The sequence below is a fragment of the Garra rufa genome, chromosome 20 (genome assembly GCF_049309525.1).
Source record: "Garra rufa chromosome 20, GarRuf1.0, whole genome shotgun sequence".
NCBI lineage: Eukaryota > Metazoa > Chordata > Actinopteri > Cypriniformes > Cyprinidae > Garra > Garra rufa.
In genome coordinates this window covers 16922087-16948286 of record NC_133380.1, presented here as the reverse complement: position 1 = coordinate 16948286, position 26200 = coordinate 16922087, and the positions used below count along the sequence as shown (strand labels likewise).

The window sequence follows — 26200 nt, the reverse complement described above, 5'->3', positions numbered from 1 at the left end:
AATCTCAAAATTATAGTCATTGGAAATTTTCCCTAAGAACAAACCATCAACTATGATTTTGCCTCAATAAACTGCTAACTTGATGCTTACTAATAGATAAGGTAGTTGTTAAAATTGAGGTGGATTAAGGATGTAGAATATGGTCATTCAGAATATGTGCTTCATAAATCCTAATAAAGAGGCAATGTTAATAATAGGTAACAAACTAGTTAATAGTGAGAATTGGTCCCTGTGTTTCACCACATTTCACAAAGTAGCACTGAATTTGCTTGATGTCTGTTTAAGACTATGAAAATAAAACCTCATGAACTACTGCATATGAATACTATGCTGGGATAGCATTCCTTTATTTCAGCAGAAATACCTCCTCATTAAATGCAAACGAGTTAACCGCTTTATCTCTTCCACTTGAAAAGAGTTAGGTCAAATATAGCTACTGAAATTCACAGCTCTGGAAGACACTAAAGGTGGAATGAACTCTCAGGATGTGCTGATGAAAACCAAAAGAAATAGGTGGAAATTAATCAGGGAGACAATTTATATATTTCTGTTTCTTTTATAAGTCAAGACAAAAAAGGCAATCAGGAGATGACCAACATGTAAAAACGTTGTACAGGTAAATATATAAAAGGCCAGGATATCATCTTCACTTCTTGCATTATGAATGAACTATATTACAGTCGAATCCGAACTTGGCTTTCACCAAGAGTGAGTACAGCCATCCTCACCCACATGGAGACATACAGTTATACACTGAACATTTAGTTTGCATACCTCTCAGATAATCAAAGGAGGGGGAAAAAAGTAGAAATTCATCTTTACATGGACAACTTCCTTCACAATCTAGGGCGGAGAAAATTCTACAAAGTTATGCTGTGAAAAAGTTAAAGAGGACAAGCCAGAGGAAGGGGAAAAAGCTGAGTGTTTACTAATAAATGGTGGTTTGGTAAGGTGAGGAATTAAAAAAAGAAAAGAAAGTTAAACAATGTTTTACGATTTTTACATCTCAAGGTTTGGCATACACAAACACAGAGTGGAAACAAGCGTAGAAATACGCAGTAAACAAAGTAAAAGCCCTTCAGATGTTAACATTTGTTTACATCCTGTTCAGTTGTAGCACATCACTCAGCTTGAGCACAAACATGTCTTTCCTTGTGTAAAAGTACTTGACAAGAGAACGGCCAATCCAAAAGCCCTTCTTCCCACAAATCCTTAAACTAATGGGGGATGACCAAGAATTTTTAAAACAAAACAAAAAAATAAAAGTAGTGAGTTTAAAAAAAAGAAAGGAAAAAAAAAGCACACAGACATACACATACACACAGGAGAAAAGCTTTAAAAATACAAAAATAAACTACACAAAAGATCTTCTCCATCATCGCTTGCTAATTTTTTGAGAAGTTTTGATTTTTTTTCTCTTTTTTTTTCAGTTTTCTTTTTTTGTTTGTATGGCAAAGTCCTAGCAAAGTCTCTGTCCTGCCGGTAATGTACTTCCATGGCCACTTTGTTATCTGCAGTTCTGCCTCTATTTCTGCTCAAGTGCACAGATTTCACCAGGAGGCTGGAGTCCAGAACGATTACTTACGCAGATCTTTTTTCACTGAGGCATTCAAGTGAAAAATATCCCCTCTTGTCTGAGGACAAGTGCTTGGTTTGTTTCACCCCTCCCAATTTCCGTTTCTTCCCCTCACGTGACAGTGACATCACTCATCTCCGATCAGAAATCCTCTGCCGTGTCCACACATTTAAGTCCATCGAAGAAAAGAGAGCTTCTTCATTTGAGCCCAGCTGACAGAACAAATGTTGCAAATATCTTAAAACTGGTGTTTGAATTTACTGAAGCAAGATACATGTATTGAAAGAAGCAGAAAGGAAGACTCTACAATGGAAAAAAAACCAAAACATTTTTTTTTCTTCTCCCACTCCAAGTATGTTGAAAAATACTCAAAAATATGCAATGTGCTTTTCTCCATTCACACTATTAACAAGAAAAAAGCTTTCCCTAGAAACTGTTTTCTTAAACACTATTTCCTTGCTGATTTTGTGCCATTTTGATGGATGGTTACAATTGAAGATGTGTTGAATTCAGATGGAGCGTTAGGAGAAGTGTAAGTCTTTCTGGTCTTGGAGGACAAACGGAGAGAGGAGCTTACTGGTCCATTCTTGCTTTCTTCTGACCAAACCCTTTCCTGTAATAAAATGTACAAGTATTTTAATCCTTTCCATATTTCTACTACTCAAACTCTTTTTTTTAAAAGGATAGTTCACCCAAAAAAAGTGTCATTAACTATTCACCCTCATGTCGTTCCAAACCTGTAAGGCCTTCATTGGAACACAAATTAATTTATTTTTGATGAATCAGAGCTTTCTGACCCTGCACAGACAGCAATGCAACTACCACGTTCAAGGCTTAGAAAGGAAGGACATTGTTAAAATAATCCATGTGATATCAGTGATTCAACCATAATGCTATGAAGCTACAAGAATACTGTGTCCTTACTACCCTTCTGGGCATGGGCTGTCTATGCAGGGTCAGAAAGCTCTCAGATTTCACCAAAAATATCTTAATTTGTGTTTTGAAGATGAACGAAGATCTTACAGGTTTGGAGTGACATGAGGGTGAGTCATTATTGACAGAATTTTCATTTTTGTGTAAACTATCCCGTTAAAATAAATATTTATAGCGACACCTTTAAGTCTAAAATTATAATTGTTCACATTTTTACTGTATTTCTTATCAAATGCACTTTTGTTATACTGGAGACACATATACTCACGTATCTGGTGAAGAAACTGCTCTTTTTGGGGCAGGCTTTGCAGAAAGGCCATCTTTGTTAGACTCTGCAGAGCAAGATACACAACAAAACGATTGTAAAATCTACCTTGTCACTGCCTAAAACACATTTTCTCTACTAAACAAAACCTTTACCTTGAAGCCATCGCACTTGTGTAGCCGGGCCGTAACCTTTCTCGTTGCGTGCAGCTATGCGGAAGATGATGGCGGGTTTGGTGGTGTAGTCTATGTGGGCGTTGGAAAGGCTGGAGGACTGAACCAGGCAGGAGGGATTTGGCCCACAGTAAACACGCATGAAGGCAAGTTGGGCCGGGGCCGAGGGTTTCGCCTCGGTGGTCTGGCTGCTCTGGATGGCTAGATACACAGAATACTCTGTGATCTTTCCTGATGTCACGGACGGAGGCTCCCATGTAAGGTGGGCACCGTCTGGACTCTGAGGAGAGAAATAAGTGAAAAGAGGATGGGGTTAAATGGGCGTAACGATTTATTTTCTCACTGAATCAGTTTCAAATACTCCTGATCTAACAGCATTGAAGAAATTAACACTTTCATACACCAAGGACACATTAAATTGGTTTAGTGACAAAGACATTTTTACAAAAGGTTTGTTTATATTCAGAATTATAACTACACCAAAAGTCAAAAGATTGTTTTTTTTTTAGTCTCTTCTGCTCACAGAGCCTGCATTATTTAATCCAAAGTATAGGAAAAAACAGTAACATTTTGAAATATTTTTACTATTTACAATAACTTTTCTATTTAAATATATTTTAAAGTAATTTATTCCTGTAATTTCAAAGCCGAATTTTTAGCATCATTACTCCAGTCACATGATTCTCAGAAATCATTCTGATAATCTGATTTGCTGCTCAAAACATGCATGTTGAAAACAGCTGAGCAGAAATGTTCATTTTTTTTTTATAAATAGAAAGTTCAGAAGAACAGCATTTATTTGAAATAGAAAACTTTTGTAACATTACAAATGTCTTTAATTGCCACTTTTGATAAATTTACAGCATACTAAATAAAAGTATTAATTTCTATAATCTTCTATATCGAAATCTTCGATTTCTATAACTTTCCCATGAACATGCTATATTTTAAATCTTAAATCACAAAGTTAATCTTTGTAAAGCAAAATTAAGAATAAAAAAAAAAACCTATGACGTATTTAAGGAAAGGAAAGGAAAGGAAAGGAAAGGAAAGGAAAGGAAAGTAAAGTAAAGTAAAGTAAAGGAAAGGAAAGGAAAGGAAAGGAGGCAGTTGTGGCCTAATGTTTAGAGTCGGACTTGTGACCCGAAGGTTGAAGGTTCGAGTCTCAAGTCCGGCAGGGATTGTCACCATACTTGGCCACACATCACATCACATTCCTTTTCAAAATTACGGCTTAATTCCCATTAAAATAATGATGGATTTATTATAACAAATGTGTATCAAGTGCAAATTAAGATTTGAGGTGTACCTTACTGATCTTTATGGCACATGGTGCCCCTGGGAAGCCCGGTAAGCAGGTCTTGAAAGCAGATATTTCAGAAAAGGTTCCACGGCCACACGTGTTTATACCCGCCACACGGAATTTGTAGGCAGTCCCGGGCTGAAGGTCTACCCTCTTCATCTGGCTGTAATCAGGGATTGTGCCAGAATCATCCTGCAACATTATACACCAGTTCTGTCAGCAAACTTTCTTTTACAAACAAGCAATGGCCTAAGATCTAGCTCTTAAAATATTGTTTGAAGGAGAATCTCATTGTGGCTCACCTCAACATAAGCAGAGTCATCTGCAGGCATGTAGAAATGTGTTACTACCATATTGGTCACTTTGACAATGCCAACATCAAACCACTGGTTTTCTTTCTTCACTTGAGGTTTGATGGTAACAGTGGGAGGGTTTTGTTTCTGTGGGGAAAAACAGAAAAGAGGATTTTAAAATATTCTTTCGCATTTCACTGCATATTACCTTAAATCTTTACTCATGAAACTTACCGCAGCCTCAATACCATTGGCCACTTCAGTCAGAGCTGCAGCCGCCTGCATCTTAGCTGGACTGGCAACTACCACAGGTGCTAGCGTGCTGGATGGAGCCAAGGCTGCAAAGAAATTAAACAGAATTAACTGAAAAAAGCTGCAAATATAAGGTCATATCTAAATGTTTTAATTAAATAAATATTCTTATTTAGCAGGTTTTTCACTGACAAAAATTTTTTTTTTTTTTAAAGTCCATCGTCTATAAATGTCAATACTATAGCGATTGTCAATACCAACTTGAACATATTGTGAAATCTGAATTACTGGATAATCTTAGTTACTGGATACTTCAACTATAATAATGGTTTAAAACAACCAATATACAGTTGAGTTAAATACAGATGGTTCAAACGCTCACTGATGTTTCAGAAGGAAACACAATGCATTGAAAGACAAGAAAACATTTTGAATTTGAATAGGGTAAATTTAACTTTACCCTTCTGGGGAACATGTAAGTATCTTCTGTAGCTTCTGAAGGGCAGTACTAAATGAAAGAAATATGATATTTAGGCAAAGTAAGAGAAATGTACACATCTTCATTCTGTTCTTAATGCATAGTTTTTTCCTTCTGGAGCATTGAGCGTTTGAACCTGCTGTAATAGTTGTCCTTGGTGTGAAAAGATGGATATCAAAATTATACAGTCATTGTTGGAAAGGGTACAAATACACAAAAATGCTCAAAAATCATAGAATATGTGGGACCTGAAAGATTTTTCTGAAGAACAACATGCAGTTTAACTGTTCAGAAGAAACAAGGGACTGATGAACACCTATCACTAAACAAAAACAAACAAACAGCTGTGGATCATTCAGGTAACAACACAGTATTAAGAATCAAGTTAGGGGTGTAAATATTAATCGATTCGTATCGATGCATCGATTCGTCCGCAAGAGTATCGATTAATGTGTTTATTTTGCCGCCTGTTGGTTTACCTTTCTATTTTTAGCATCCGTTCCGACCTTTCTTTTACTGTCTATGGCTCCGACGTAAGCGTACTACCTACTCCTAAGCTGCGGGTGGCGCTAACCTCATTATTGTCTTCTACTTCACACGCGTTATTTACGTTTCACAGTCTATGTTTTTCATGTTCACACACCTCACATTGTTGTCTGACTTTCAAGAGTGATGGAACCGCCAGAGCGATTTTGTTGAGTAACTGTTCTATTTGCAATGCCTCTGTTATAGCTCAAGCCATGAGCCATGCTCCTAAATACCTCATTCTTCTAAAATATTTTGCTTTTGTACTGAATGGGCTGTAGGCTTATGTCCTATTTACTTTGTTATTATTGCACTTAACTGATTTTGTGGAGTAGTGTTCTATTTGCAGTTCATCTACTGCAGAGGATGTGTGACCATTACCTCTTAATAAGATGCAAATTGTATTTTCAAAATGTAACCAATTTTGTATAAAAGAAACTTTTTTTTTTTTTTTTTTTTAAACAGTGAATAGGCTAATTGGCCATAGTAGACCTGCACTATAAGCATTAGACTTTATTTTTTTATTTTGTTCTTATTACAATTTATCTGATTGCACTTTGTAGATGCAGTAACTGTTATATTTGCTGTTCTATTTCAAAGTCCCTTTAAGGCAAGTCATGTCACTCGGCGGCCATCTTTGAAATGTCTCTCGGGCAGGCAAGTGCAGCTCCTATCTCTTTGAATGGGGAAACATCAAATTCTCCAAAACTGTTAACCAAGCTTAAAATTTAATTTCATATTTTAAATCTCCAAAAAAATCCGACAAGAACTGCCTCATAAATATGATTCCTTGTGCTCCAATAGCATTAAAAAACACTTATTTTTCAGGCAAGTTGATCCAGTGCGCATGCGCAGTATTGAGTGCACGTCTTAGAGCGCCGATTGTTTCTATAGCAACCGGGACTTCTAACGGCAGCTGCAGTGACGCGCTGACTTTACTAATCAACGATTGGCTCTTTCATCAAGAGGGCGGGGCTTCGCGGCCATAATGAACGTTTCATTTTTCCTCATTCAAAACTATACAAGTGACATGTCTTGGGTATTCTATAGTCTTTGTCTATTTGCAGTGCATTGAGCACAATGCTATAGTGTAACATATACATTATGTGAATAGAATACGGTTTCTGTATTCTTAATAAAAGGCTAATATTTACTATTTTTGTTGATTTATTTGAAACTTAATAGATATAATGTAAAAATATCTAGTATTGAATCGGATCGAATCGCATCGTATCACAGGGAATTCTGAAGTATCGAAAATAATCGAATCGTTGGCTTAAGAAATCGTTATCGCATCGAATCGTCTTGAAGGCTCTGATTTACACCCCTAAATCAAGTGTGTAAACTTTTGAAAAAGGGCATTTTTATAAATTCAACTATTATTTTCTTCTGTAGACTGTATGTAAACATCTTTTATGTGAAATATCTCAATGCTAAATAAAGAAAAACAACATGCATTTGTACGATCCCACATTTTGCAGATTCTGCAAGGTGTATGTAAACTTCTGACCTCAACTGTAGTCAGTACTATTGAAAAGTAAAATGAAACTTCACACATACTCTCTGCTGAGGTGCTAGGCAGCAGTCCGACTACTGTAGTTGTGGCAGCGGCAGCCATCTCATTGTGTCCATTGCTTTCTGAGGAGGGATCATTAAGGCTGTCAGCCGGAGCCAAGCCCTCGGTTGGCAGAGCGGCCTGAGCAGCAGCTTGCTGCTGGGCTGCCTGGAGCTGCTGTTGCTGCTGAACTAAAGCTGCTAGCTCCTGCTGTGTCAGAACGATGGGTATGGTGTGGGTCTGCTGGTCGTCACCTGAGCCTGATGGGAGAATGAGAGACAGAAAATTAATTTTTGCAAGCTTTGGAATGAATATGAACATATGCAGGTCACAGGTTGGGATTTTGTAGATGAATGATGGTGACTCACTCATAACAGCTTGCTGTGCTGCTTGTAGTACAGCCTGAATGGCAAGGGCTTGGGCCTCTTCTGTTGCTGCTGCCTGGGCTGCTGCTTCTGCGGCTGCAGTGACGGCCAGCTCCTCTGGGGTCAGTCCAGTCACCATCAGCGTTGTGGGTTGCCCGTCTGACATCAGCTCTGGTGGCAAGGTCAGCGCCTCGGCTTGTGATGCTGATGCAGCCTCTACACCCTCCATCTAGCCCACAAAAAAAAATAAAAAATAAATAACATTTGAACCAGGAGTCTTTCAGTCAAGTTGTATAATTGACTTCAGTCAAAATGAAACTAAAGTTTTTGTGGAAAACATTCCATGATTTTTCCCAATATAGTGGACTTCAATGGGAGCCAACGGGTTGAAGGTCCAAACTGTAGTTTCAATGCAGCTTCAAAGGGTTCTACATGATCCCAGATGAGGAATAAAGGTCTTATCTAGTGAAACAAATGTAAAATGTAATACTTTAACAATAAATGCTTGTCTTGCACTAGTTCTGCATCTAACCCTAACTGCAATTTGGACTTTAAAGCCATTGGCCACTGTTGAAGTCCACAATATGGAGAAAAATCTTGAATGTTTTCCTTAAAAACCTTTAATTTCTTTGTGACTGAAGAAAGAAAGACATGAACATCTTGGATGACATGGGGGTGCATAAATTACCAGGAAATTTTTCTTCTGGAAGTGAACTTCTGTAAGTTAAGCACTAAATGAATAAATGAAAGCAAAAAAAAACAAAAAATGGTCCTAATTTGCAAAAACAACAGAAAAATTGTACAGTTAGAATGCAACTGACTGTACCTCTTCTGTTGGTAGCTGCTCCTGAGCCGTTTCTGCCTCTGCCATGCTCGAAGCGTCATGCTCCATGGCCACTGCCCCCTCCTCCGCCTGGCTCTCTGCCTGCATGGCTACCGCTATGGCTTCCCCCTGGAAGTCACTGGGCAAGGCCGCTGCCTCTGCCTGGAAGTCACTGGGCATAGCTACTGCTACAGCCCCCGCCTCTGTCTGGAACTCTGCCTGCATGGCGACTGCCTCCGCTTTAGCCTGGGCTTCTGTCTGCAAAGACTCTGCCTCCGAGCTCTCCCTAACAACTGGCTCAGCTCCGGCCTCTGAGGATGACTCCGTGATTGAAGAGATAGACTGCAGGAGAAGGACAGAGAAAGTAGCACAGTTGATGTCATGAATCCCACTTTCTTTTCAACCACTTTCAACAAGTCTTCCACTAGCACTAGCCTCTATAATGGTATGCAACGGTTCCCAATGGATACAAAGTCTTGCTCTACATTTTCTCTAATTCAATATCATGCTAATCAAATAGAAATACAAAATACTCACTGGAACAGCTGGTCCTGGTAGAGGTGTGGCCTGTGTGACTATGGTAATGGCTCTGCTCTGGGGAGCTGCAGTGGATGGCAGGCCTTCCGTACTGGTGGTAGATTCTGATGCCTCTCCACTTTGTTGGGCTAAATGTACAGAAGAAATTGTTCATTTTAACATTTATTAGACGAATGGCAAGAAGGGTCTCATTCACTAACTGTGCTGGAAGATGCAGATGAAACTGCGGAATTCTGTCACTAAAAATTAAATTTACTGTATAATGCGGAATGTCATGGAATCAGTACCCTTAAAACATATATTGAACATGAACATGTACATGGCTTAATTTTATTTGTAACATTTTTATTTTCCTATTTAGATGTTTTAATTAGAAAAAGCTTATGAAATACACTTTAAAAAAATTTGACAAAAGATGACATACTTATAATAAAGTTAGGAAAATTATGTTGTTGTTTTTTTTAAATATATGCATGCATGTGTGTATTTATATATGCGTAATAAATATACACAGTACACACACATTATTTTGGATGTAATTACATAGCAAATAATCATTGTCCAGCATTAATATATAAATAATTTTATTTATGCATCTCATTAATTAGAAACATATTTTGATTTTTTTTTAACGAAACCATTAAAACAAACTGATTTTTTTTTTTTACCTTTAATAAATTGCTGTTTAATATTGTAGGTTTCTATGATTTCAATTAACTAGACATGCTTTTTAATGAATACAATGAAAATGTAACCATTAAAACAGTCTACAAAAATAAATATAGAAAAAAATTCCAGAAAATGGATGACCCACATAATTATTAGTGAATGAGACCCTTGGTTGACAAATGTTATAAATGTGCAGATTTCTAATATTTTGTGGAAATCTGAAGTACCTGTTTCCTCATCCGTCTCCATACTGCAAGTTGCAGTGGTTGCCGTGTTTGTCGTGCCAGTCTCATGAGTTTCACAAGGTGGGTTTGAGCAGACCCTCTGCACGTTTCCCGTTTGATTTCCGCCCATGTTAGATGACGATGTGGTTGCTGTGTTGGTGGTGCCCGTTTCGTGGGTCTCACAGGGTGGGTTGGAGCAGACCCTCTGCACCGTTCCTGTCTGATTTCCACCCATGTTAGATGAAGAAGTGGTTGCCGTGTTTGTCGTGCCAGTCTCGTGGGTCTCACATGGCGGGTTTGAGCAGACCCTCTGCACTGTTCCCGTTTGATTTCCACCCATGTTAGATGACGCTGTGGTTGCTGTGTTAGTAGTGCCTGTCTCGTGGGTCTCACATGGTGGGTTGGAGCAGACCCTCTGGACAGCGCCAGCAGGAGCAGTGCCTGTATTTGCAGATGCTGTGGTTGCGGTGTTGGTGGTGCCAGTCTCGTGGGTTTCACATGGTGGGTTTGAGCAGACCCTCTGTACAGCACCCATGCTGGCAGATGCTGTGGTGGCGGTGTTTGTTGTACCAGTTTCATGCGTTTCGCAGGGCGGGTTGGAGCACACTCTTTGTACTGTGCTAGCTGGTCCAGCGCCCATATTAGATGTCGCTGTGGTGGCCGTGTTGGTGGTGCCGGTCTCGTGAGTCTCACAGGGTGGGTTGGAGCACACTAAAGTAACACTGCCAGAAGCATCACCTGCACCAGACTCAGTAGAGGTGGGTTGCTCAGAGGTGGGAGAGGCCAGAATGGAAACAGGCAGATCTTGGCCAGGCTGAGACTCAACACCACTGGGTGTAGTTATGAGAGTTACCTGGGTGGGCTTAAGAACAAACGACAAGATTAGTATTATATTATTATATTTTTCAGCAACTTAAGCGAATATTTAAATTTGCATTTTAAATGCAATTTTGTGACCATTTATATCGTTATACCATATACACTACCAGTCAAAAGTTTTTGAACAGTAAGATTTTTTTTTTTTAAGTAGTATCTTTTGCTCACCATGCTTGCATTTATTTAATCCAAAATACAGCAAAAGCAGTAATATTTGTACTATTTAAAATAACTCCTCTTTATTTGAATATATTTTAAAACGTAATTTATTCCTGTGATCAAAGCTTAATTTTCAGCATCATTACTCCAGTCTTCAGTATCACATGATGCTTCAGAAGTCATTCTAATATGTTGATTTGCTGTTCAAGAAACATTTTTTATTATTACCAATAATTAAAATCAGTACTTTAAGATCAGCATTTATCTGAAATAAAAAGCTTTTGTACCATTGTAAGCTTGGAGTCAGTGTAAGTTTTTTCTTTTTTGGGGGAAAGAATTTAATAGATTTATTTAGCAATGATGCTTTAAATTGATCCAGTGTGATGATAAAGACATTTATAATGCTACAAAACATTTCTATTTTAGAATATTTGTGAATTGGCTATTCATCAAAAACAAAAAAACAAAAATATAAAAAATAGAGATTTAAAGATTTCCATTTTCAAAAAACGCTGCGTTTTTGAACTTTTACAGTTCACAGAAAATTTTGTTAACATGTTTTTTGAGCACCAAATCAGACTCTTACAATGATTTCTGAAATAGGACACTGAAGACTGGAGCAATAGCTGCTGATTCAGCTTTGCCATCACAGGAATAAACTACATTTTAAAACATCAAAATATAAAAATGTCAATTTTTTACTGCATTTTTGATCAAATAAATGCACCCTTGTTGAGTATAAGACCTCTTTTAAAACCATTAAACCTTTCAGGTACCAAACAATAGCAATATATATATATATATATATATATATATATATATATATATATATTTTTTTTTTTTTTTTTTTTTTTTTTTTTCATAATCTATGAATATTATTGGCATTAACCAGTAACATATCAGACATTAAATAAGGCATACCAGTTCACTACTACACAAAGGAGGGGGAAATTACTTTACAAAAAGTCAATTAATTGTGCAAATATAGAAAAAACAAACATTTCGTAAAATAATTTATAAATTAAAAAAAAAAAAACATAACTATAAAACATATGCAAAATAAAAAAATAAAACTTGAATACTTATGGAATAATTATATACAAAAAAAAACAACAACATCTGGTTCTAACCTGCATGGAGGAGGAGACAGTGGCCAGGTTGCTCTGTGTAGCCGACACAGCGGTAGCATTAATGACCTGGCTGGAGAGGGTTGCAATCGTGCCCAGAGTGGTGATGGGAGTTGCCAGGGAGGCGTTGGCACTGGCTAAGCTTCCTCCAGCTAAGCTGGACGAAACGGTTCCTGTGACTGTGCCAAGAGTTGTCACACCTTGGAAAGAAAACAGATACAGCGAGAGAGAAATACTTTAGTCACTCACGATCAAAGTTGATGAATTACACTTGGCACAGAAACGCACACAATCCTCTAAAAAAATCAACATTAACTTTTGACTTTGTTAGGTTCATATCCTCACCAGTTGTTCCCTTGACAACTAGCGTGGTTACAGTTGGCTTGACCCCAGATACTGGAGACACGAGACGCATTCCTCCCATCGGCACAGTGCGGAGGATAGTTCCAGGCTGACCAGGAGCTCCCTTCAGAACAACCTTCAGTCAGGAAAAACACAACCCATGTAAGATAACGGTCCTTGAAGTGCTTGAACGGCATAATGTTTTTCATTTCACACTAGATATTATGTGAAGCCCAATACCTGTGTTAGGCCTTGCTGGCCAGCTGCTGTACCAATCTTAGGCATTGCTGTAATGATTTTGCCAGGAGTTCCTGATGTCATCATCTTTGTGGTGATGATGGTAATAGGGCTCTTCACTCCTGTACTACTAGTCACGCCTACAAGAGAAAACAGACACTCATCAAGTCCAAACAAATCCTACTAAAATATGATAATTTTAAACAAATATTTTTAATAAGTATTATTTAAATGATTAGTTCACTCCCAGAATGAACATTTCCAGATAATTCACTCACTCCCATTTCATCCAAGATGTTCATGTCTTTCTTCAGTCAAAAGAAATCAAGGTTTTTAAGGAAAACATTCCAGGATTTTTCTTCATGGTCCAAACGCAGTTTCAGTGCAGCTTCAAAGGGCTCTACACGATTCCATCTGAGGAATAAGGGCTGTATCTAGCAAAATGATTGGCCATTTAAAAAAAAAAAAATTATATACTTTAACCACAAATGCTCATCTCACACTAGCTCAACTTCGCATTCCGTAGTCATGTGTGATGTAGGCAGAAACACCAACCCAGTATTTACAAAGCAATCATGCAAAGAAAGTCAAACGCTCTTTACCAAAAAAGGTTAAACAACAATGTTGAAGAATTTAAGTTGGGGGAGAAAATGAGATGTTTTACATCATACCCTACCTTTATGAACCAAAGTACAGAGACAAAGAACTAACCACACGTGACCTTTCCAACGTGATTACGTAATGCATGAAGCCGTAAATGCGTATCGCAGAGCTAGTACAAGATGAGCATTTGTGGTTAAAAAGTATATAAATTTTTACTTTTTTTTTTAGAAAATGACTGATCGTTTCACTAAATGAACAGCTAATTCTTCGTCTGGGATCGTGTAGAACCCTTTACAGCTGCACTTAAACTGCTATTTGGACCTTCAACCAGTTGATCCCCACTGAAGTCCACTATATGGAGAAAAGTCCTGGAATGGTTTCCTCAAAAACCTTAATTCCTTTTCAAATAAAGAAAGACATGAACACCTTGGATGGGGGTCAGTAATTAATCAGAAATGTTTTATATCATCATTATTATATTTGTTGTTAATTATTACACACAACAACAGCAGCAAACGTAATAACCTCTATTGTATAAACCAAAAGAACAAATTTGCTTATGTCTTTACCAGCTCCCTGTTGTAGAGCAGACATGGGAATCGTTTTAAAAATAGTGGTGGTGCCTGGTTTGTTGGTGGTACTGGGCGACATGCCACTGATACCCAAGATAGTGGGTTTGTTTCCTGTGCCACCTGCTTGACTGGTGGTAATTATGGTGGTTGGTTTTCCATCTGCAGACGTTACCAGTTTTAAAATGGTGCCGGGTGGAAGGGGACCCTTTGTCTATGGAACAGGAAGGACATTGAAGATGAACTCATTTCGAATTCAATTTGTGTGGGCATCTGAGAAATTTGAAGCAAGTTATCCTATAGGTTTAATATACCTGTATAATTTGAGTCAGTGGGTTGGAGGAGGCCTGTCCAGTCACAGCAGCTGTCTGCACTGGTTTGGTCTGTACCACTGACACCACCTTGCCCAAGTTAGAGATCTAAAAAAATAAGAAATAAGGATTAAAAATAAATAAAGGTGTTTTTAAAATTTTCCCAAGCCAAACATTAAAATACTGTACCAGGTTTCCTCCCATGGAAAGCGGGCTCTTGACAAGAGTGATGGTCTTGGTGACTCCGCCCACCACCGTGGTCACAACCTGAGCCTGCTGGGCTACCGTAACTGTGCCAGACTTGTGCACAGTGATAATAGGCCGAGCACCTGTGGTGGGACTGGACACTGTAGGAGTGCCCACCTGTGCAGCTGCAGTCTTTAGCATGCGAGTAGCAGGGTTGCTTACCTATGACAAAATAATTGTGAGCTGTGAGACAAATGCTAGCCAAGACCGCAACATAAGCTGCAACATAAATATAATGCAAATTTTAAGTTCTTCTCCAGTGTTAGTTTAGAGGTGGAACCATGTAGTTTAAAAAGCATTTGGGTTAGGGTTAAGACAATATGAAGAACTACACACTGTGACAATTAGGGATGTAAAGATATTATCAATATTGTGGTATTGTGATAACACTGTCTCGCTATTATTATTGTGGTCACATGACAATGTGATATAGATCTCCTGGCTAAAAAGTGTCAATTTTTAAAAATATTCTAACATAAAAGGTCTTCAAAGTTTTTGTTTTGGGCCATTATGCTTTGGCACAGTATCTGTCAAACAAACTAAAATCAAAAGCACAATATGGCTTAATCCCCCAGTTTTCATGTTGTTCAGGTGATCAGCTAAAGATCTGGTGTTTTCCACACACTTCAGAACGGCTCAGTTCACAGTGAATGCAGTGAACTTGTTTATTGCATGTGCTGTGAGTTCAGCATGCGTTTGGGAATGCAATGACCACCAGTTATGCTTTATTTTTGTGGCAGATGATTACAGCATTTCGCTAGATTTGTAGTGAGAGGCGTTTTTGTAAGCCTGTATTTACTGAAGATGGAGTTTTCCATCAAAATAAAAGCTCTGTCGATTACATCAAAATTAAATCTTAAAAGTGCAGTATGAATTGCTGACAACTACTGGTTTAAATGGGTAATGATACTGCAGTCCAAATTCAAAACATCTCTATCAAGTGTAGAAATTAAGAAACAAGTATTGTAATTTTCCTACTGTAGTGTAAAGCAAAAATAATATACCTATGAAATATTCATTTATTTTACAGTGCAATTGTTTTACAATATATGGCTATTACTATTAGGAACAATAATATAAAACAGTTTTTTTGGCTTCTAAAACACCAGTGTAAATGTAACTTAGACACTTTATCACAACTAAAAAGAGGGTTGAGTCTCCTTTAAAGTTTAGGTACAAGTCAATTCACTGCCTTTTTTCTGACTTAAAGTTTTCTTAGTTAAGAACATAGGTTGGAGCTCTTCATTTTGAACTCTAAATTTTTTTCCCTTTTTTATATTGCAATAAATATCTTATTTTGGACTTCATATTGTGATATTATCATATTGTGAGATTTTGATATTGTTACATCCCTAGTAACAATCTTAAGAAAATTACCATAACAGGTGATGCCACTTTAACTGTGGTGGACCCAGGTGTCATAGCCATCGTTTTAACAAGTGTGGCCCCAGCCGGCACATTGAGAACAGTGGCTCCAGGGGAAGGAGGGATTTTCTGTGTGGCTGCAGCAGCTGCGGCCAAAGCTGCCATTCCACTCATCTGAGGGCTGCTGCCAATGGGCTAAAAGCAAAAAGAAAATGGGGGGAAAATAAGTACACAAAACTATTTATGAGAAACATTTTTAAAGATTCCAGCTTTACTTCTTGCTTCATACCGTTCCTTGAGTGGTCTGTGATGGCACTACCATGCGAACACCTGCAGGAAGTGATGTCACAGTGACTGGGGATTTTCCAGGCTGGGTGGCCTGCCGCACAGTGACAATCGACGTCCCGGTGCCTGACTGAGGAGCTGCCACTTTCAAAATAGCTAAAATTTAAAACGAAAGATGTTAAACTCAACCTTTTATTTTAAAAAATAAAATAAAATAAAAATAATGAAAGCAGCATTAAAGCACTGACTAAAATCATTACTGAGCTATGAACAATTAAACAAATCAGTACCTGGACCACGTGCTGTTGAGGCAGCCACAGGACTTGCGGGTGTGCTGGGCAGGATTGAGGCTGTGGGAGAAGCAGCCTGGGGCACGAGGGTGATGCCACTTTGTGGCAGACTCTGAGCAGATGGAGCAGCTGCGGCAGGCGCGGGACTCTTAGGCGAGTTTCCAGGGAGGGAGGGAGCTGCGTTGAGGGCTGGTGATGTGGCAGCAGTGGCTGATGGGATATCATATTTCTGAAGCTGAAGCAGGTACATGTCTGCTGTAGACACTGCTCCCCAGCTAACCTCTAAAGAATTTGTGTTGGCCCGGACAAGCTGTACCCGAGAAGGAGGATTAGGTCGCTCTGCAAGAAAAAGCGCAATGCCAAAAACCGGTCAAATTGCATGGTTCAACACAATCAACTGTTGCAAAAAGTACTAAAATTTTAGGCATATGGATATTTTATGAAGCAGAGACATAAATGCTCTATACTGCATATGTTGCAACTCACCTGTCTCCAGATACCACAGGTCTTTGCAGCACACCTGATTGTTCCAAGCTTTGCGGTACCCATCACGCCCACTCCAAACATAAAGCCTGTTGTTTATTGCAACAGAGCAATGTCCTGCACGTGCACGTGGTATGTTGTCCTCCAAAGTGTCCATCAAAACGGTCTCCCAAGACAAAGAGTCTAAAAAGGAAAGGGAAGCACATTATTAACATTTCAGGGATATGTTATAATATAAATAATATTACAAAACAAATAAAACCATGCTGTTGGGGCTCAACCCCAAGGTCTATGTCTGATCAGTTTCAATTACCAGACACATTCAGTCAATAATCTGTACGGTTACTTTTTTTTTTTTAAAAGGAACCCCAGGTATTAAGACTTGTATTGCTTAGTATAATGTAAATGATTCCTCTTACTTAAATATGTAGTAGAAAACCCACAAAAGATTTAAGTTATTTAAAAAAATCCATTCTTTATATATATTTTGAACTATTTTTGCACCATTAATTCGATGACGTGACATAGTGATCTACTGGCGCTACATGTTGCTGTTTTTACCACAACACAACTCTGAAAATAAAATACTGATGCAATGCCACATTGTGCGGCTTTTGGTTATAATTTTCAGTAGGAGGACAAGAAAAACAATGCAATTTTTCACTGCTTCCCTAATGATAAAAAGAGGAGAAAAGATTGGGAAGATGCATGCGGATTAATTAAACTTTCTAAAGACATGCGTCTTTGTTCTTTCCACAATAGCCCTGACGCTTTTGAGGCTTTTAGTAGACCACAGCTACTGAAAGAGCTTATAAATGGCAGGGATAAGAAATGCTAGATGCCATCCTAGCAGGATGTAAACTAGGGATGCACAGAAATGAAAATTCTTGGCCGTAGCTGAATAAAATTAAAAACTGGGCCAAAGGACCGATTACCGAACATGGTTTTTCGAGTTTTTTCCCCATGTAAATGTGATTTTTACAGTTTTGTCTTGCTTTTCAAAAAAAAAAATCTATTACAAAACAACGATTTAAAAATATTTACTTAACACTGAACATTTTATTTTCTGAGTTGTTACAGTGAAAATAGCAATAGGTAGTGCAAGTACCTCACAGAGAGTGACCACTTTACGTAATCAAAATGATGTTCCAAAATATGTATAAAATGGTGTGGATTTTTTTAAAATAACGTAAATCTTTTATGGGTTTTCTACTACATATTTCAGTAAGAGACAGATTTTTTTTTTTAGCAAAAACATACCCAAATTCAGGCAGGCCAGTGTGTTTGTACACTTCCATTCCTTCTCATGTGTGGCCACCTTCACATCATCCATCACCAAGGGGACCCATCCACCAAAAACATACATTCTACAGACAAAACAGATAAAGGGATTAAAGGTCAGTAATGTCATTGTGTGCATTGAGGGAATGTCTGTGGTGATGCAATTCCAGATTACACTGAAACTCACTTGTTTGTAATAGTGGTGGCTGAGTGGAGGCTACGGGGGAGGGGAGCTGCACCGCTTATTGCTGGCTTGTTCCAGGTCAGTGTGTCTGTAAAGCAAAGAATAGCCTAATTATTGCTCAACCCAATTGATTAGTCGAATTAATGACCATGTCTGACAAATACTGAATTAAAAACAGAGATAACCTTCCTACCGATATCTAACGTCCAAAGATCTCCCAAACGGCAACCGCTCATTCCTCCGTATATAACAAGACGGGACTTCTTAGTAACTTTTTCTGTATAAACTACAGCAGTGTGGCTTTCTCTTGGAGGAGGCAGTACTCCATATGTGACCGGTATATCCCAGCCCACAACATTGGAGCCCGGACGCAGCTCGAGGGTATAAAGGTCATTCAAATATCTGGAAGCACACATAAGTGAGACTATGAACTATAGAGTATAAATATATTTTTGTACTGACAACATTGTTTTGTGACAGGAATACCTGGGAATGTTGTTCTTGGGGTCTTCACTGTCATTGGCAAGCCCCCCAAAAAGATAGCACTTGTTGCCCACAAGAGAAAAACTGTGGCCGAGGCGAGGGCATGGTGGCGCTCCGTTTTTAGGGGATTTTGGTTTCAATTTTTTCCATTCCCATCTGCTTGCCTGATAATAGAAACCACAGGAAGAGGTTTTAAAACACAAGGCATCTTACACTTGCCAACTATGTAAACAGATACAGAAAAACTGGGTATTATACACTAAATGACTGAGGGTCACACACTACCAGAGTTTTACATCCGTCCAAACACAAACTCAGACAGAAACATGCACCTTGTTGCTTGTACACATTACAAATAAAAACACTGTGATATAAAGATGCCTCAAATTATTAAACATGCTTAATCACCCGACTGGTTGAAATTAAAGTCTGAAGCTAAACATTCAGAGTATGTGCCCATCACACACTATGCAATTTTCAGTCAAATCTTTCAACTCTGACTGGACAAAATCAACAGACCACCTATGACTTTCAGCAGCTAGCGCGGAGTACTTCAGCCTGCAAATCTCGGCATAAGCTGTGGTGTATTCAAGCGTTTAGTCACATAGAGTGATTTTAAAGAACTTCTTACCTGTAACTCATAAAGGTCGTTGCTGTACTTTCCATATTCCACCATTCCACCAAACACTAATAGACGTGTGCCATCACATACAAAACCATAAGCTGCACAGCCCGGAGGAATGTCTCCACGAACAGCTGGTATGAACCACTGGTTTGTTGCTAAAAATAGAAGAAATATTTCATTATTCAGTCAATAAGTCAAAGGACTTCATAAATCATAAAGTACGTTCTAATCGTCAAAATAACTAAATGGACAGTAGGAGTCAAAAGTCAAAGCCAAGGGAAGACATAACAAATACAAGAACAATACATCACGCCATGATGTCTTAATAAAAGAAAAACTTTAAAGAAACAATGAAACTGAAGCAGTGACAGATCTTTTCTTCCATATTTTGATGTACATCCAAATGTAACAGATAAATAAAAGAAAAAGTATGGTGGGGACTTGGTTTTACAGGAGACACTTTGCTTAAATTTAGGGTTAAAACATATACATGGATGATTTATGATCTATAACATGCATTTAGAAAATAAATAGATTCAACTCATTTCATGCAATGTTGCAGGAGAGTAGACCGCAAAGTTTGCATTTTTTGTTTATTATTTGTTTTATGTTGAATTTTTCTTAAAAAAAAAAAAAAAAAAGTCATCACAAAGTATAACACTGCAGTTTTTCATGACAGCACCCTCAAAACTGAACAACAAGAGGAGATATAATGCTAATTTACCTGCAATTAATAGAACAGAAGAGTCACACAACAGAGGAATAGTGTGTTTTCACGACAACATCAATCGGCCATATTGGGGGCACTGAACATAAATAATGCCACTGAACCAAACAAAACTTGCATATTTTGCTGATTATTGCTGCTGAACATGGCAAACATTGTCATGTTTTGGGCTGTAATAATCGGTCAGACCGGGAAAAACATTTTGAGTAATGTTACTATAGACTGCCAAAAGACATACCAAATTAAGCAAAAGAGAGGAACAAAAGGCATTTGTGGTTGGCCAAACTGAACCAAGATTTCCAGGGCAAGAATCTTGACAACATTTGTGTTTGTTCTTATCATTTCCGGTCAGATAGGTGAAATATTAGGCTAATGTCTTAATTAATACTGCTTGTACGCATCTTTACCACATATTAACTTAGTTTGTCAAAATATTGCACCCTTCTCCCACTTACCAAGTCGTTCTCTATATGATTTAGTAGCTTCCACATATTTTTTTTCTGTAGTTTAGGCAGCATAAATTAGCAGAACATATTCAGTAGTACATTAACTGCGCAAACTGAGTATCAGCCTACCAGTATGGCCGCGCATCCGGGTAACTGACCAAACAGTGACGTAAGTGCAAACCCTTTATTTCATGCAGCTTTGCAGGACAGTAGATTGTATATTTTTAATTTTTGCATTTATTATTTGTTTTTATCTTGAATTTATGTTTTTTTAAAAAGTCACCACAGAGAAAGAAATGTACTGAACTGCAATTTAAAGAACAGAAAAGTCATGAAACATAGGATTTAGATTGTTTGGCTTCATTGTGATAATTTAGAGCTTTCTGGGAAATATTTCTGTCACCATAACCACCAAACCGAACTATTATTTAACTTATCAATATGATAAAATATTTCTGGAAATACCTACTGGCAATGCACTTTCTAATCCAGTGCAGCATAATTTCCACAATACTACTAATGTCATTGTGGGCTAAACAGTCACAGTATTTGCAAAAAGATAACAAAAAGGCGCACTGGTGCACGTGCAGGAGGGGGCGTGCGCGTGACGCGGCGGCGGTCAACGTCCATTTTTGTTTTCTGGCGCCTTTTTCCTTTTAACATCACAACAGTCGAGAGGCGATGCGTCAAACACCGCAATGAACTCTCAGACTGCTTTATATACTTATATACTATTATATTGACGCATCTAATTTAATAAGCAGTTCAAGTTTTTCCCATGATGCAGACAAATTTACGTCCATTACGTCAAGCAAAGTCGGTTCTTCATCACTGCGCGCAAGAAATATTATAACAATGAAAAAGTGTAGTCACAAGGTAAACGCACACTTAACTGCATATACAAACAGTTTCCTTACCAGTATTATAAACATGCAACTCGTCAACGATTCCTTCGTTTCCTCCGCCGAAAACGACCATCAGCTCCTTGATGGCTACGGCTCTGTGTCCGTGTCTCGGTCGGGGTACCGGCCCGGACCATCCCAGAACCCGCTTCCATCGCGGCTGCAGTGGAGCTCCGGTGGTTCCAGGCACAACGGAACCGGGGGACGTCATGTCCTTTTACTGAGAAAAAAGCAAATGCACTTCAGCGACTCTTAACCGCTAACATCAGTTCTGTGAACTCAAATCAGCACAAATTAAAATAGTATATAGTAAATAACACGTGAATATAGATATGCATTGTTATAACATTACAGCGGTGCCATCAAAATCCCAAACACTGGGTTAATAAGAAGTTTGATTAATTCAGGAGTGCCGCCATTTTGGCGCTTGCAGACGGGCTAAAGCCGGCCAGCTAACGTTAGTCTAAAATACAACGTGCAGGAAATTAAGCATGGATAATTTTATATACCACAAACCACATAGCACCACGTTCTAGTTTTAAAAAAGTAAGTTTCAAAATTACATTAAGCAGTTAAATGTCCCTGATGCAGAAAGAGTATCAACCCATGGAAGTCGCCATCTTGAAACAAGCCTCCGCCAGTCTGAAAAATGGCGGAGCGGCAAATAAAAACAATTAATTTCAGTCTACTAAATAGCAAGTGTAAGCGAACAAATTGTCTAGCAACTGCCAAGCGAGAACTATTCAAAACCACATCCGCAAAACACCGCAATGGTACGCAAAGACACAAAACCAGAGGCTAACACTCGAAACCCAGTCCCCATTTGCTGCAGAAGGCTATTTTCATGCCTCTCTGGGAGTCGCCATCTTGTCAGCCACTCAAAATAGCAACAATACAACATTTTAAGCGTGCAGTTTTATTCCAGTGCAATGTAAAATAAAACCATCGCCCGAGCTCTGCAGTTTCCAAGCGGTCTGGGCATTTAAGCGAGACTTTTAGACGTGCATAGATACATGCAGCGGAATGCGGTTACCAGCAGCGCAGCTAAAACAGACAACTAGCCGCATTTCACCAAGAGATCCACACATAAATAACGTAAGCGCAAATACACCCCGATACATACTATGAGAAGATACGTCCGCGCAAGTCTCCTCCAAGCGAAAACTATAGACGGGTTGATTTTTATTTAATTCATGCCGCCCCAGTGTAAGCAGCCATCTTGTCGTCAAATCAGCCCACTAGCAGCTCCCACAAGAAAAATGGCGGCTAAGTTTATGTTCGCCATCGAAAAATACACATATCGCCTTAATTCTTTCTCTTCGCCAAATGCCATACGTACGAGATTCGTGTTGCGATATCCGAGGAACTGTTTTGGTGGTCTGTTTTTGAAATGATAGCCCAGGTTCATCCAAATCCGTTAAGAAGTATCCACTCTCATGCCTGCCTGGAAGCCGCCATGTTCTTGACAATGTACAGCCGCTCCTGCAGCCACCCGTAACAAATATGGCTGAATTACCACGTCCCTCACTAGAGCTCTTTGCAAAACACTCGTTTACAGTTCAGATATGCAATCCTGCATTTCTTTAACAATTATTTTATAATTATTACACCCCATAGGTATGTATCTGAGATCTGTTAAAACTATTCAGACAAACTGTACAGAATTTTTACACTTTATATATTAAGGGCTTATTGTCCCACACTAAAGATGGCGACGTACATCGAAGTTTATTGTTAGATATTCTTTATCTGCCTCATTTTTTGTGTAGCTTATCCACAAATTTGCATGATAAAATTATTAATTCGTTCGAAAAACAGGGGAATTTGTAAGTTAACCACGAATAAATGAACACAGGGCTTCTATTTGCTTAAAGTAACGCCCCCCTTAGTGGAATTCTACCAGTGACTGCGCTCCTCCTGCGCTCAGGAATTCAGATTCAAGCTGAATACCGTCTACCTATCGCCTACTTAAAGGCAATTTTGTTGTCTTCCTAGAATAGAAACTTTGTTAGAAAAAGGACTGTTTTAAAAAAAACAAAAAACAAAAAAACGTGTAAAAGTACTTTTAAACAATGTTAAAGGAGTAGTTCACTTTCAGAACAAGAATTTACAAATAATATAGGCTACCCATCCCTCGTCATCAAAGATGTTCATGTCTTTCTTCAGTCGTAAATAAATGGTGTTTTTTGAGGAAAACATTTCAGGATTTCTCGCCATATAATGGACTTCTATGGTGCCCCTGAGCTTGAACTTCCAAAATGCAGTTTAAATGCAGCTTCAAAGGGCTCTAAATAATCCCAGCCGAAGAAGAAGGGTCTCATCTAGCGAAATGATCGGTTATTTAAAAAACAAAAAAAAAACAAAAAAAAAAAAACGTTTACAACTTATATACTTTTTAATCTCGAATGGTCATCTTGCCGAGCTAGACAAGACGAGCATTTGAGGTTAAAAAGCATATAAATTAACATTTTTCCCATCATTTTGCTATATAAGACCCTTTTTTCCTCAGCTGTGATCGTTTAGTGCCCTTTGAAGCTGCATTTTGGAAGTTCAAACTCGGGGGCATAGAAGTCCATTATATGGAGAGAAATCCTGAAATGTTTTACTCAAAAAAAAAAAAATTTCCTTATGACTGAAGAAAGAAAGACATGAACATCTTGGATGACGAGGGGGTGGGTACATTATCTGTAAATTTTTGTTCTGAAAGTGAACTACTCCTTTAAGGAGAGTTGCTTTGGACAAAAGCGTCTACAAATGCATAGCCTAAATGTAATTATCACACGGTCATTCTTAAAACTGAGTGGCAAATGCGAGGCAGAATTTGTGCAACAGTAAAATATGCATTAAAACAATTTAATGAAAATGTGCACATTAAATAAAACTTTCATTTACAACATATAACACAAGTCGTTAGGCTGTTACAGTTCTGCAGTTACATTCATAGCCTGTTTAAAATACAGATTTGGTTACAAGCTCAAAGTCAATTGAATATGCATTATGCAAAACAAAAATATAACTTTTAACTGTGCAAATTATTTTCACCCTATGAAATAAAATTATTTCAACTGTTGCTGTTGAGAGACACCCCTGCAAATTAAGAATGACAGTTTAGATGAGATTAAATATATCAGATTTTGAATGATTTTTTAAAGAAGTCTCTTCTACAGCAAAGCTAATTTTAAAATATTTTTACTATTTAGAATAACTGTTTTCTATTTGAATATATTTTAAAATGTAATCTATTCTTGTAATTTCAAAGCTGAATTTTGAAAAATTGAATTTTAGAAAATTGCTCAAAAACATTTATTATTATTTCGAAAACAGTTGAGTAGTTTTTTTGATAAATAGAATGTTCAGAAGACCAGCATTTATCTAATTTAGAAACCTTTTGTAACATTGTAAATGTCTTTATCATCACTTTTGAGCATTATAAAGCACCCTTGCTAAATAAAATCATTATTTTCTATCATTTCTTTTGCCCGCAAAAAAAAATAGTATAGTGTATAATGTTACAAAAGCTTTTCAGATAAATGCTGATCTTTGGATCTTTCTATTCATCAAAGAATCCTGAAAAAATGTACTCGACAGTTTTAAATATTGCTAATAATAATCAAAAAAATTCTTGAATAGGAAATCAGCATATTAGAATGATTCCTGAAGGATCATGTGAGAGTAATGATGCTGAAAAAGTAGCTTTGATCACAGAAATAAAATACATTTTAAAAAACATTCAAATAGAAAAGAGTTATTTTAAACAGTGACATTATTTCAAAATTGTACTGTTTTTGCCATATTTTAGATCAAATAATTGCAGGTTTGTTGAGCAGAAGAGACTTCCTTAAAACTAGGGCTGTCCCCGACTAAGAATTTTCATAGTCGAATCAGAATTTTCGAATCTTTCTATAGTCGACCGATAGTCGAATCATCTAGGCGTATGTGTGTGTGTGAATGGTTTGGGAGGGGCACGACACTATAGTCAGCAGGAGGGTAAAACGATTTTTATTTTATTTTACACACTGCACACAGCAACAACTTTTAATAAAGCGACCAAAACTGCCTGCCAACTGACTGACGAACTTATTTAGGTTTAAAAAAAAAAACACACAGAACGTGTCTTTTAGTTCTAAAAACGCAAGGCGCACAGCACTGCCTTTTTTTGCTAAGCAACGACCAAAACAGCTGTCTTGTCAGTCAAATCAAAGGATTATAGCGCGAACGCTCTAAAATCTTAGTTTTTTGCTGTTAAGTAAACTGTCATATTAGCAGAAACCCTAAATAATACAGCTCCTGGTTACCCACGATATACACCAAAGGTTCTCTTTCAAACAATCGCTCGGTATCTCACTATGGGAAACGCCCCCAGGCGTGATAGACTATGGAAGCACCAATTACACCACGTCTGTCCGGAGGATAGACCAATCACAGCTCATACAAGGAGCCCACCCCTCTCCCTATATATACAGCTGTGATCCCCAAAAACGGCATTCTTGTTCTCTTCCCCGTGAGGACTTTCCATCAGCACCTAGGCTGCGCTGCTTCAGTTCCTAAACGTGCCGTCAAGGTCGACGTTGCCGAACGCAGTGTAGTCAAATAAATCTGTTACGGATTCTCTGCTCGTTACTGAGTTTTTATTTGCCTGGTTAGAAAATCTGTTGCGGATTTTCGGCTCGTCACTGAGCTCTTTGCAT

General features: G+C 38.1%; 1 protein-coding gene across 1 annotated transcript; it reads right to left on the bottom strand.

The window, feature by feature from the left end:
- Positions 1-536: 536 nt before the first annotated feature.
- hcfc1a (host cell factor C1a) lies at positions 537-22968 on the bottom strand. Its single transcript, XM_073825447.1, has 28 exons — positions 22852-22968; positions 21528-21732; positions 19444-19592; positions 18816-18976; positions 18523-18731; positions 18333-18417; positions 18125-18231; positions 16868-17047; positions 16382-16720; positions 16096-16247; positions 15819-16001; positions 14385-14603; positions 14199-14303; positions 13885-14098; positions 12716-12852; positions 12479-12611; positions 12137-12333; positions 9975-10833; positions 9079-9206; positions 8545-8883; positions 7722-7947; positions 7359-7613; positions 4778-4881; positions 4553-4690; positions 4257-4442; positions 2930-3227; positions 2778-2841; positions 537-2189 (listed from the first exon to the last, which is right to left on the bottom strand). Exons 2-28 carry the CDS (start codon positions 21721-21723, stop codon positions 2150-2152), a joined length of 5403 nt encoding a protein of 1800 aa, XP_073681548.1. The 5' UTR covers positions 21724-21732; positions 22852-22968; the 3' UTR covers positions 537-2149.
- Positions 22969-26200: the final 3232 nt, after the last annotated feature.

What these genes read in the sequence shown, in the direction of transcription:
- hcfc1a (XM_073825447.1), bottom strand. Translation starts at nt 21,723, where the DNA reads ATGACGTCCCCCGGTTCCGTTGTGCCTGGAACCACCGGAGCTCCACTG. An exon ending in AGTTGTCAAGGGAACAACTG is followed by an intron (nt 12,334 to 12,478) that starts GTGAGGATATGA and finishes TTTCTTTCCAAG; the next exon opens with GTGTGACAACTCTTGGCACA. An exon ending in GCAGTTTCTTCACCAGATAC is followed by an intron (nt 2,190 to 2,777) that starts GTGAGTATATGT and finishes ATTTTATTACAG; the next exon opens with GAAAGGGTTTGGTCAGAAGA.